The sequence below is a fragment of the Panthera leo genome, chromosome F3 (assembly GCF_018350215.1).
Source record: "Panthera leo isolate Ple1 chromosome F3, P.leo_Ple1_pat1.1, whole genome shotgun sequence".
NCBI classification, from domain to species: Eukaryota; Metazoa; Chordata; class Mammalia; order Carnivora; family Felidae; genus Panthera; species Panthera leo.
This window is the reverse complement of record NC_056696.1, coordinates 4284021-4297701: the sequence shown is the minus strand read 5'-3', so window position 1 is coordinate 4297701 and position 13681 is coordinate 4284021. Positions and strand designations below refer to the sequence as shown.

Sequence of the window (13681 nt, the reverse complement as noted above, 5' to 3'; positions counted from 1 at the left end):
ATCTCACAGTTTGTGGGTTCGAGCCTCACGTAGGGCTCTGTGCTGACAGCTCAGAGCCTGGAGCCTGCTTCACATTCTGTGTCTCCCTCTCTCTCTGCCCCTCCCCCACTCGCACTCTGCCTCTCTCTCTCTCAAAAAAAAAAAAATTAAATAAAAATAAATAAATAAACATTTAAAAAAATCTGGTACAATTTGAGCACCAAAATAATTAGGTATGCAATTAATTATAAACCAGTGGAAAAAATGGAAATTCATAAAAAGACAAATAATGAGGAAGAAGGATGTGCCCTTGCTTATGGTAAAATGCTAAGCTGAATGCTAACTGCTAAGTGTGGGGGGAGTGCTGTAGTTAGAAAATGAGCATTTTGCAAATGCCATACCACAGATTCAATCAAGAATCATCCATGGATGCTCAATCTAGAGAGAAATGTTAATGAACAGGAGTTTCCATGGTCTTAAAATGTCTTCCCACAGATTATTAGTTAGGAGATGATTAGTTAGGAGATGTTTCCACTGCACACAGTGGAAAACAAGACAACAGCTTGACTGGGTTTAACACCACCAATGAAAGGCAGCTAAACCTTGTGAACCTCCAAATAGGATACCCTAAGGATACCCCAACCATGTACCATCACAGCTGAGAACACATAACCAAATCTAACCATGAAGCAACACTAGATAAACCCAAAATGAGGAAAGTTATATTAAAACGGAAGGGAAGGGAACAGGGAGGCAAGGGGAAGAGGGGGAGAGGAAAAGGGGGGGAGGGAGAGGGAGGGGGTGGGAGAAGGAGAGGAGGGGAAGAGAAAGGGAGGGGAGGGGGAGTCAATATTCAATGACAAAGAAAACTTGTGAAATGTTAAAGAAGGCCAAAGATAAGACAAATAAATACAAGACACGACCCTAGACCCTGTATAAAAAGGGGAAAAAATACTATGAAGAACATTATTTGGTCATCTGGCAAAACGGAAATACAGATAGTAAAGTATTATGGTAATGTTAAATTTGAAGTTAAAGATACAACTTTCCTACTTGTTGAGTATACACATTATTTAGGATAAAGGGCCAGGATATATGGAAGTTACATAATCAGAAAGAACATATGTACATGTGGATAAAGATGGGGGCTTAAGGGAGGACAGGGAGGAGTGTGTAAATGATATCAAATGTTAATAATTTAATCTGGGTAAAGGGAATCCATATTTTTTTTGTCCCATTCTTATTCTTGCAACTTTTCTGTAAATTTGAAATTATTGCCAAACACAAGTATAAAAAAAAATTTTAATTATAATGAGAAGAGGTTACTTTTCCATGAAAGTAGCTAAAAGAAACAAGTAACAATTTGAAACACCAAAATGATGGTATGTCAAAAGGCAAATGTTCAAAATGATCTTACAAATAACTCCAGGTTCTAATTTCACATATTTTCTGCACACATAATACTAAAACTAACTCACAGCCCATGATACATAAGACAATAGATATATACTTAGGAATAATTCAAATACTTGATTATAAATGCAGAGTCCCTAGTTGCTTTTCCTCATATTCACTGAATATGAGCTGTTTCAGGATGCTATCCTATCCATTTGGTAAGTGCTTACTGAATACTTACAGTGGGCTATATGTCATCTAATTTAACCCTTTGAAGTCTCTGCTACTCATATGTGATCAGCTTTAGCATCACCTAGGAGCTTGTTAGAAATGCAGAATTCCAGGGTGCCTGGTTGGCTCAGTCAGTAGAGTATGCAACTCTTGATCTTGGGGTTGTGACTTCAAGCCCCATGTTGGGTGTAGAGATTACTTTAAAAATTAAAAAAAAGGAAAGGAAAGGAAAGGAAAGGAAAGGAAAGGAAAGGAAAGGAAAGGAAAGGAAAGGAAAGGAAAATCTCATACCCAACCCAGACCTTACCAAATCAGAATCTACTTGAACAAAATCTTCAGGTGATTTATTTGCACATTAAAGTTCAAGAAGGGCTGCTCTAAGTGAGCTGCTCTAAGTGACTCAACTAAATAGAGATTTATTTCTAGCTCCTACTAAATCTGATGCATGTAGGGCAATTCATCAGAGCAACTCTCCTCCAAGCTCTGACTCATGCTTGTTTCTCCAACTCAATTCATGGCCTCCACAAGGCAAGAGAGAGGGAAGAATGCACAGGATATTTTATGGCAGACCCAGAAATGGCTTATATAACCTCCAGCCCACATTCCATGGCCAAAAATGAGTCACAGGGTCCCAATCAAACTGAAAGGAGGCTGAGAAATGTAGTCATCTTGTGTGCTCGCTGAGGAAAATGAGTAAAGTTTAGTAATGGATACTGAGAACACCAAGGAATACCAAGGAAAAGTTAAATAACCAGGCTCACACAGGGGCTGACTATCATGAGGACTGGCAGCAGTTCTACCTTCCTTAGTTCAAACTCTAAAGCCTATGACCAGCCAGTCAGTGAGCTTACTCACCTTCTAGCAAGAGGTTCACTCTCAGTCTAATCAACTGATGCTTCAAAAAAAAAAAAAAAATGGGACATAAGCTGGAAAGCGTTTCTAAGACATCTTCAGCCCAAGCTGCACACACTGTTCTATACAATTTCAAATGAAACAAAGTCTAAGAAAGACTTTCTCAAAGTGTATTTAAATTTCTAATTACAAAAAAGAATACAAGCTTGACTGGGATAAAAATACAAAATATAAAAAGTACAAAGGAATATCTTCCCTCCCGCCTCCAAGTCCCATTCTCAAGAAGTATTAGAATTCCGGGGTGTTCTTCCAAACTTCTTCTATACACACAAGTACATATACGATCACACAAAGATTTACAGGAAATACATACATTGTCCTACAACTGTATTCACCCAGGAATGCGTCATGGACATCCATCCACATCTGTACATATGGATCTATCAATCTGAACAGCTAGACAGTATTCTACAATATGGCTACGCCATAACTTAACCAGTCCCCTGTTAACAAACATTAAAATTCTCTCTCCCTTTTTAATTATCAAATTGCTATGCTAAGTATCCTTGTACAACCACTGGTATTTGTATTTCTGTCAGAATTCCAAAAGTAGGGTCAACAAAATATAGTGCTCAATTTTTACAGGTACTATAAAATTGCACTCCTACAAGCGTATGAATGTTCTCTAGTCCATATTTGTGTTTATAAGGAACATAATAGACACTTTTTTCAGGTTATCATGAGAATTAAGTGAAATAATACACAAAATAAAGCACTTAAAATCATGTCTGGCATTGCTAATAGTAATGAATATTAGATACTGAGTAATAATATTCAATCGTCACATACCGTGGTGACAAGTAAATAGAAGGTAGCTCTCTTACTTTCCCTTGATAATCCATATTAATCACCATCCCAGGGCACATGGGTGGCTCAGTCACTTAAGCGTTCAGCTCTTGATTTTGGCTTAGGTCATGATCTCACGGTTCGTGGGATCAGGCCCCACGTCGGGCTCTGCGCAGACACTGCAGGGCCTACTTGGGATTCTCTTTCCCTCTCCCTCTGCCACTCCCTCCCTCACTCACTATCTCTCTCACTCAAAATAAATGAATAAACTAAAAAAAAAATTTTTTTTAACGAAAAAGTTTGTTTCACTAAAAACTTTGTTAAAATGTAATAATTATGTTTGAATACATATTTTCAAACTTACCAGTTTTTTTTATGCAGTAAAGTCAATAGAGATAGCCACGTAAGTAAAGCCTCTTCAGTCCTAAATAACTGTTTTTATTTAAAGACTCTCCTATGAAATCCTTCCCAATTTTTAAGAGTGGGTTCTGACACTGAAAAGTTTGAGAAACACTGCTCTATGGTATCAGGTACCTTAAATGACAGCATATGTCAATAGCAGGCAAACCACAGACATTAATCCATTGCTTCAATTCTCCTTCTGTGAAGGTCTGAGGCAACCTTAGAAGCTCTACAGAAGACTGTTAGTAGGTTTCAGAGATGGTAGCACAGGTAGAGAAAGGCAAATCAAAGTGCAGGGGGAAAAAAACAGAATGTTTCAATACGAACAAATCAGTGATCCTTCCCATGACAAAAGGGTCTATGATAAAAACCTGACACCAGCTGGCTGGCTGGTCCCAAAGATGTGTTGCCATGTGGGGAAACCCAGGATCCCAAACTGGGCACTCTGTACCAGCAGAAGCCACAATGACCATGGTGAGGGGAAGTCTGAACTTTTGAGTTCCAGGCACCGATCTCCACCCCTGTCCCCACAGTTGCTCTGTTCATGAGACCTCTGAACAATCACCAGACTGTCTGAAGAATAACTTACTGCTATCCACAAAGCAGGTCGTCCTGTCTGATTAAGAATGTCCTCTGCTGTGGCATTCACATGGACCAAATGTGTGCAGGCTCAGAACTCTGCCATACAGCCCTTTCCCAAACTTCCTTGCAGAAGAAAAAGAAGCAAAAGAAACAGGAATTATAACTCTCACTCAAAAAGAAAAATGGAATTCATATCCATAGAGTCCTTTCCCACCCACCTTATTATCAGTCCTTCCTTGATGCTCAGGTATATCCACTAGCCAGTGCCCAGGAACCTGCAAGTCCTGACTTCAGGCCATCTCTCAAGGTTCTACTCTTTGAGGTCCTTCCTTCAACCTCCAAAGCCCACCGCCCCCCTTCCCAAGAAGAGTCTATAACACAACAACAGTTCACCAGCACCTGTTGCTGACTTATTTCACTAAACCAGCTGAAAACCCACAGAATGCCTTTTACCCATTACGTGAACAGAGGTGAGTGCCCATCTGTCTCCACTTGGCTCGTTCTCCACAGGCCCTTAAATCTTGGCTTAGGAAGCCAATGTGAGAATTCTGCCTTTGCCGAAACTATTCATTCCAATGCCTAACGTTCCTGGTACCTTCACGTAGAAAATTCATCTAACACCTCCGCCTCTCAGTTTCCTGCTCATTCTAACAATCTTCTCCCCTATCTCCGCCACCTTCTGCCACACCCTAAACCCTCTTGCTCCAGCACACACACACCACTTCTAAAGCACACGTGCATGTATATGCACATCAAGTCAGCCCACTCTGGCCACTCCACCTCTTCCTTGACCACATCCTGTCCCCTAATCCACGGATTTCATCCCAGCCCACTGTCCATCACCCTCCCCTCCTTATGACCTAAGTCCCTTGCTCAAAAATCATGGTGCCTGATTATCCCTGCCTTGCCTACAACTTCAACTTCCTTCTCCCACTCTCCATCCACTAAACTAACCCGACAATCCTGGGTAAACCTAACTCACAGTCAAGTAGCTAGCTGACCGCGGGGTGAGAAAAAAGCCCTCCCCTGACTGCTCTCACTTTAAATGAATGAACACAAGTTTTAAGTGGACCCTCGGCATGCCCAAGCTATCCTACTATATTTCACTAGGCAATTCACTCTTCTAGAATATTTCAAACCTTCTCTTCTCTAAGACTGAGTCACTCAGCAAGACTAGTCACTTTCCTAGCTGTCCTCAAACCTTTCAATCACCACCGTTGCCTTCTCTGGCACTCTTCTTCTTACCTCAGTACATGAAGGTATTCCTGCCTCCACGCTAGGTTCAGTCCTTAGCCAAGATGGATTACATCATCTCACCACACACTGTTCCTTTTTTGCCCTTTATTGCCTGGTCATATCTATCCACACTGTAACTCAAATGTAGCTGCTTTATTTTCTAGAACAGATCAAGTCTGTATCATGAACATAGGGCTGTTTTTTCTAATAATTAATCTAATCTTCCTTTACGAACACCCACCCTAGGAAATGGCCAGAAACTTAAAATTCGCCAGATAATATGTCGGTCTCTTCCAGTTAATATTCAGACATTTAAGTTTATCTCCTTACCAGAGCTGGTTTAAATAGTTGCTTTCAGGTAAATTTTTATCCAAATGGGGCTGAAGGGACATCCTTATGGTGGCAAGAAGACCTAGGATCTTCGTGTCTCTGTGGATGCTCACTGAGCTCTGCTGCAAAGAGGAGATCACATCCCATGGCTGGACTGGTGCCATCTCATCTCACCTCTTGGGATGTCATGCCTGCTCCTACCCCTGTATCCATGATCCTGACCTTCAGTCTAGAATGGTATGATGCCTGCTGTCTACCAGGCCTCTCAGCTCCTCCACATCCCTCACAGTGGCATGAGAACTATTTAGCTTCCCCAGGCTCATCCATCCATCTATCCACTTCCTTCTACCCCTACTGTGCTCTATCCCCGTGTTGTCACAGCACTAACCCACATAGCTATGCCCTCTAGAGATTCCAAACAAGGAGCACAGCCAAAGACTTTCTCCTTTCGAGCTTTTTATTTGTTTGTTTTTTAAGTAAGCCCTACACCCTATGTGAGGCCTGAACTCATGACCCTGAAATCAAGTTGCATGCTCTACTGACAGAACCAGCCACAGACCCCATCAAAAGCCTTCTACTTTGGACTGTCCCTTCAACCTATTTAACACCCTCATCCTAACCCCAGAACTTTGGCCAGACAAGGAAGCTCAAAACATGTATTTCTGGAGCAGCTGCCTGTCTCAGTGGACCATGGGACTCTAGATTGCCAGGTTATTGAGATTACTCTTTAAAAAGTAAAATCTTTCCAAAAAAAAAGAAAGAAAGAAAGAAAGAAAAAAGAAAAAACATGTATTTCTCACAATCTGTTTTCCCTACCTCTGTCCCCCTTCTTCCCATAATTCAGGGCTGAAAAAGATGGACTTTCCATTTCCAATTCATCTTCCGTCCTCCTGAGAGGCACTAGCCTCAAGTTCAGCCATAATGACAGAAGAGATATCATATCCTCCTTAGCCCATAGAAGAAACTATCATTAGAGTATGTCAGAGGAAGTTCTTGATAGGAAGCTACAGGCAACTTGGAACTTTCGAAAACCAAAAACAAACATACAGTGACTTAAAATTCCCTAAAATACTATCCTTTCACAACTTCAACAGTTACCATCTCCTGTGTGCTAGGCTCCAAGGACATAACAAGAGAGAGTTAGGTCACTAAACAGGTAAGTTCTACAAACAAAATAATTACAAATGGAATTTTAAATGCTGCATTTACCAAAAGAGAAAACACAAATAACCTGTTTGTCCATCTGTTCCAGCTATCAAACTAAAGAGGTGAGGAATACAGAAAAAGGATAATATAAATTATTTCAGGTCACAATTTCGTATTATTTAATCCTTCCCCAATTTATATACTTCATTTTTTTTCACTTGCAACATAAAAAACCAGAAGCCAATCCTTAATGAGAGGAAAAAAGCAAGGGAAGCCATGAAGCAAATTCAAGTTTCTCTGTTAATAAAAATAACTAGGCATATGGAAACTAATTTGACAATAAATTTCATATAATAAAAAAAATATATAAAAAATAATAAATAAATAAATAAATAAATAGGCAAGAACTAAAGTACTGTTCAAACACCCCAAGGCTAAAGGAAATCAGGTAGAGTGAAGTAATAAAGTAATTATAATAAATATCTGTTATTTTATGTTGCCACCCCCACCCCAAAACTGTTATTGCTACAAACTAATATTTTCATTTCATTTCTTTTTTAATTTTTTTTAATACTTACTTATTTTTAAGAGACAGCACACAGGCACAAGCAGGGGAGGGGCAGAGAGAAAGAGAGAAAGAGAGAAAGAGAGAAAGAGAGAGAGAGAGAGAGAGAAACAGAATCCAAAGCAGGCTCCAGGCTCTGAGCTATCATCACAGAGCCTGAGACGGGGCTCGAACTCACCAACTGCGAGATCATGACCTGAGCCAAAGTAGGATGCTCAACCGACTGAGGCACCCAGGCGCCCCACCATTTCTTGATTCAAAAGGAAGACAGAAGGGCAAGGACAGCTAGAGGAAAATTCGACAAGATGTCTGTAACACAAACTAAAAGCTTACTATGTGTCAGGCATTAGGGTCTCAAAAATTGAAAGATTACCTAATACATACAATTAAGGATGAATGAATTTCACTTACAAGATGACAACACAGAAACTTTATCCCAGTGATGGGTCATTCAGTTGTGGTAGAAAACTTGAGAAACACGACAACCACTTACGTGGAAGTGTTCAACAGAGCACCTAGTACGACAGCACAAGTGAATATATCCTAGCAATCCAAAATGTGTTTTTTGTGTAGAGCGTTACTAAATGTTAGTTAACTAACTAACTAACTAACTAACTAAAAGTTAGTATAAAACTTCCTTTAGTTCGTTTTAGTTTGGATGCTTGGCATTTACTGAGATCCCTTTTCCTATGTTTACGTTTGCTAATTTCCCCACTATCTGAACATTGGTGGAAACAGAGCCTGCCTCCTTTCCTAAAAGCCAAAAAGGCCTAATACTCACCTTCTCAAATTCCATTGCAGCTAGGATGCAGGCAGTGACCTAATCCCAGCCAATCCAAGACACCCACTGACGATTTTGAATCAGAAGCTAATACCACAAAGAAACATGGTTGAGAAAGCAACTTTCCAGCAATACCCAGTTTCCCAAGCAGCAGTGGCAGCAGCAGCAGGGCCCAGGATCAAGGTGCTGGTAACACATGCCGTAAAAACCAGTATTACCAGACAGCATCAAAAGCGACCCACTCCCCGGGTCTCAACCCCAGCTGCTTCTGAACTGTAATCCTGACTGTGCAACTTTCCTTGGTTCCTGCCCACTGGCAGAACTGGAGCTCCTCCAGACCTCAAACCAATGCTACGATCTCCCCAATGCTCTTGCATTTAATTCCTTTTTAATTCCTTTTTTGTTTAAAGCATAACTAACAAGTAATTTCTTGCCAATAAGAAATATGAGTGATAGCCAACAGGAATGAAATAGTATGGTAAATAAAGAAGCATCCCACCCACAAAGGACTGGGTCTGTGTAGTCTACTTTGGAAAAGAGACAATTCTGTGTGTCATATGACTCAAGTTCCGCTCTGACAATTCAGTTAATAATGTGTCACGTATTAATTCCAAAACGTTTCCATCCCAACTACTAAATAACGTTGCCAGTCTGATTTCATCTGGAAGATGACCCACACCTTCTTCATCAAGCAAGTTCCCTACTGTGGACTAACTACCTTCAAACTCTAAATATACCCACAGATGATTCAGCAGGATGAAGAGCCCAAGTCTCCAATTTGCTTGAATAAGAATTAAAGATCTGTAACTTTCAGGGCGCCTGGGTGGCTCAGTTGGTTAAGCATCTGACTCCTGATTTCAGCTCAGGTTATGATCTCATGGTTCCTGAGATGGAGCCCCACGTCTGGCTCCACGCTGACACTGGGGAACCTGCTTGGGATTCTCTCTCTCTCCCTCTCTCGCTGCCCCTCCCCTGCTCAAAATAAATAAATGAGCTCTTTTTTTTTAATGTGTAACTTTCAATGTGGGGGACTTCAGCAAATAGTTAAGTCTCTTCTTTTTAATGTTTACTTATTTATGGGGGGGAGGGACACAAGTGGGGGAGGGGCAGAGGAACAGGCAGAGTGTGAACCCCAAGCAGGTTCCTGGCTACCAACACAGAGCCTGAGTGGGGCTCGAACTCACAAACTGTGACATCATGACCTGAGCTGAAATCCAGAGTAGGATGTTTGACCTGCTGAGCCACCCAGGCACCTCAAAAGTTAAGTCTTCAAAGGAATTAACTGTTTTCAAAACTTTTATAAGTTCTGAAGTTTACAAAAACTTCAAAGTGCTCTCTCCTCAACAGATTTTTTGTTGTTGCTGTTGTGGTTACATCAGGAAGATACAGATACAACTGTTATTTAGTGATCTTAAAATACGAAAGTTAAATAAATTCCTCAACTACAAATCAAATTAGGACTTGGTAAGATTTTATTTTTTTAATGTTTATTTATTTTTGACAGAGAGAGAGAGACAGAGCGTGAGTGGGGAGGGGCAGAGAGAGGGAGACACAGAATCCAAAGCAGGCTCCAGGCTCTGAGCTGTCAGCACAGAGCCTGACTTGGGGCTCGAACTCACGACCCGTGAGATCATGACCTAAGCCGAAGTGGGACGCTTAACTGACGGAGCCGCCCAGGAGCCCCAAAAATGTTTATTTATTTTGAGACAGAGAGAGAGCAAGTGGGGGAGGGGCTAGAAAGAGAGGGAGACACAGACTCGGAAGCAGGCTCCAGGCTCTGAGCCATCAGCACAGAGCCCCACGCGGGGCTCGAATTCACAAACCTCAAGAATATGACCCGAGCCCAAGTGGGACGCTTCACTGACGGAGCCGCCCAGGAGCCCCAAAAATGTTTATTTATTTTGAGACAGAGAGCGAGCAAGTGGGGGAGGGGCAGAAAGAGAGAGGGAGACACAGACTCGGAAGCAGGCTCCAGGCTCTGAGCCATCAGCACAGAGCCCCACGCGGGGCTCGAATTCACAAACCTCAAGATTATGACCTGAGCCCAAGTGGGACGCTTCACTGACGGAGCCGCCCAGGAGCCCCAAAAATGTTTATTTATTTTGAGACAGAGAGAGGGCAAGTGGGGGAAGGGCAGAGAGAGAGAGAGAGGGAGACACAGAATCCGAAGCAGGGTCCAGGCTCCGAGCTGTCAGCACAGAGCTTGGCCCGGGGCTCGAACTCACGAACCGTGAGATCATGACCTGAACCAACCGGAGCCGAGGTCGGACGCTTAACGGACTGGGCCACCCAGGCGCCCCAGGCCTTGGTAGATTAATGGTCAACCTACCCATTTGAATTCCGCAACCACCTCCTCACCCCCGTCCACCCAAACCCCAGGCTAAGCGGTCTGCAAGAGCAGTCCTGGAGAGCTCTCCCCTCCGGCATACCACCGGAGCTCAGCGACACTCGCTGCCTGGCTACAGCTCCCATGACTGTGCCTGTGCACTGCATATTCCCACAACCTGCGTTCGCACAGCCCTTCACATCCGCCCAGGGCCTCAGGCTTGTGACTCCCGCAGCCCGCTATGTGGCTGAGAGTTAGCCATGACGCGCACAGCGCTGCACGCACCCTCAGTAACTCGTGCTCCCATAGCACTGCTGCGTCTCTATTTCAGCCCTTCTGATTCGCTGCAATTCATTCTCGCTCTCACTTATGTGCTCCTTCAGGATTCTTAAGGATGTCCCGTTCATCTCCACGGGTCCCCAGGCCACACACAACCTGGACCCTGGAACGGGTTCTGTAAACACCGAGATTCTTCCGCCTCCCGCAAGCCCGGTCCTCTGCTGGCGGGGCCTCAGCCCTGGGCCGGGTTTTTACGCACCCCTGCACCCGCCCACCCCGACCCCCGCCCATTGTGACTTCCAGGGCCGCCCAGGACACAGACTTTTTGTTCCCCAGGAAAATTACCCGCAGCGCAACACCGCCCCTCAGCTCTGCCCCCACCGGCTCCCTCCAATTCCTAGCGCAGCCCGGGGGCGGGCGGGGGTGTCAGCGGGTCCAGCTCCGCAAACCGCACACCCCCCCCCCCCCACCAGAGCTGGAAGGGCTGAGCCCGGAACGCCCCCAATGCCCGGCACGCAGCACCCTGTCAGCCGCGACGCGCCTCCGGGAACCGCGCGGGGCTGCGCATCGGGGCAGCGCCCCCATATCGGCGCACCCACGGCCGTGCGGACTCGCGCGGCGGGCGGCCCCACGATGTCTCCCCGCGCCGCCCCGGACTCGGGTGGGCGAGGGCGCTCCGTACGTACCCGAGGAGGCAGCGGTCGCAGACGACGCCACGACTCCCCTTGCACACCGTGTACGCCAAGGGATCCGAGCGGAAGAGCAGCTCTCCGGGGCGCAGCTGCACCAAGGCGCGCAGCCCATTTCCCCTGTTGGCGGAGCTGAACTTTTCCACCTTCGGCGGCTCCATCACCTCAGGTCGGCACCTCAGTCGTCCTCCGCTTCCCGCAGCTGGCGTCTCGCGTGCAGCCGGGAGCCGCGCGCCTGCGCTCTGCGCGCTCACGTACGCCCGAGGGGCGGGGCGGGCGCGCGGGGCCTCGGCGCATGCCCAGACGGGGTCTGGAGGCGAGCCGGGGCGGGAGCCTGGGGTGGTCGGCACGGGCCCAGCCTAGGACTCCCAGGGTTGGCGGCAGGTTCCAGGGTGGCTCCGCGAGGAGCAGCGGTGTTCACACACACTCGGTATTTTGTTGGGGACCCTACTCCCTAGATCACACAGTTCTTAGCATTTTGCCATTTCTGTCCATTTTCTCTCCCCAAGTATGTAGGTAGGGTTGTTGAACCCTTTGAAAGTAAGTTGTGTTGTTGAATCATATAAAGGTAAGCTGCAATCATCATGAAATCTCATAACTGATGCATTATAACATTTCATAATTAAATACTGCCACATGCATTTCCTCAGAATAAAAATACACAATAGGACTACAATATCATCACCCCAAGGAAGATTATTCTATGCTACCAAGTAAAAACTATATTCATTTTAAGAATGGCTCTTGTAGCTTTCTTTTAAAAACCAGAATCCAGCAATCCCTATCAAAATAATACCAGCATTCTTCACAGAGTTAGAACAAATAATCCTAATATTTGTGTGGAACCAGAAAAGCCCCCGAATAGACAAAGCAATCCTGAAAAAGAAAACCAAAGCTGGAGGCATCACAATTCCAGACTTCAAGCTGTATTACAAAGCTGTCGTCATCAAGACTCTATGGTACTGGCACAAGAGCAGACACATAGGTCAATGTGTCCTATGAACAGAAACGGACCAGAAACGTATGGCAAACTAATCTTTGACAAAGCAGGAAAGAATATGCAGTGGAAAAAAGACGGTGTCTTTAGCAAATGGTGTTGGGAAAACTAGACAGCAACGTGCCGAAGACTGAACCTGGGCCACTTTCTTACACCATACACAAAAATAAACTCAAAATGGATGAAAGATCTAAGCATAAGACAGGAAGCCATCATAATCCTAGAAGAGAAAACAGGCAATAACTTGTTTGACCTCAGCCACAGCAACTTCTTACTTGACATGTCTCCAGAGGCAAGAGATACAAAAGCAAAAATGAACTATTGGGACATCATTAAGATTAAAAACTTCTGCACAGGGAAGGAAACAATCAGCAAAACTAAAAGGCAACTGACAGAATGGGAGAAGATATTTGCAAATGACAAATCAGATAAAGGGTTAGTGTCTAAAATCTATTAAGAACTTAGCAAACTCAACACCCCCAAAAAACAAATAATCCAGTGAAGAAATGGGCAAAAGAAATGAATAGACACTTCTCCAAAGAAGACATCCAGATGGCTAACAGACGCATGAAAAGATGCTCAACATTACTCATCATCAGAGAAATACAAATCAAAACCACAATGAGATACCACCTCATTCATGCCTGTCAGAATGGCTAAAATTAACAACTCAGACAAGGATGTGGAGAAAGGGGAACACTTGTTCACTGCTGGTGGGAATGCAAACTGGTGCAGCAATTCTGGAAAACAGTGTGGAGGTTCCTCAAAAAATTAAAAACAGAACTACCCTATGACCCAGTAATTGCACCACTAGGTATTTATCCAAAGGATACAGGAGTGCTGATTCGAAGGGACACATGCACCCAATGTTTACAGCAGCACTATTGACAAGAGCCAAAGTCTGGAAAGAGTCCAAATGTCTATCAACTGATGAATGGAGAAAGAAGATGTGGTACATATATACAATGGAGTATTCCTCGGCGATCAAAAAGAATGAAATCTAGGGGCACCTGGGTGGCTCAGTTAGGCATCTGACTTCGGCCCA

At 44.2% G+C, this 13681-nt stretch overlaps 1 protein-coding gene across 2 annotated transcripts in view; it reads right to left on the bottom strand.

Annotated features, from left to right (window-relative positions):
- The window catches only part of SMYD3 (SET and MYND domain containing 3), a 690952-nt gene extending 679064 nt beyond the window's left edge, over positions 1 to 11888 (bottom strand). The window contains exon 1 of one of the 2 annotated variants that reach the window (XM_042924638.1): positions 11637 to 11888. In XM_042924638.1, coding sequence (XP_042780572.1) covers positions 11637 to 11800 — 164 coding nt within the window. In that variant the 5' untranslated portion in view covers positions 11801 to 11888. The remainder of the gene's footprint in view (positions 1 to 11636) is intronic. The other variant, XM_042924637.1, reaches the window with a different exon arrangement.
- Between the last annotated feature and the right edge of the window lie 1793 nt (positions 11889 to 13681).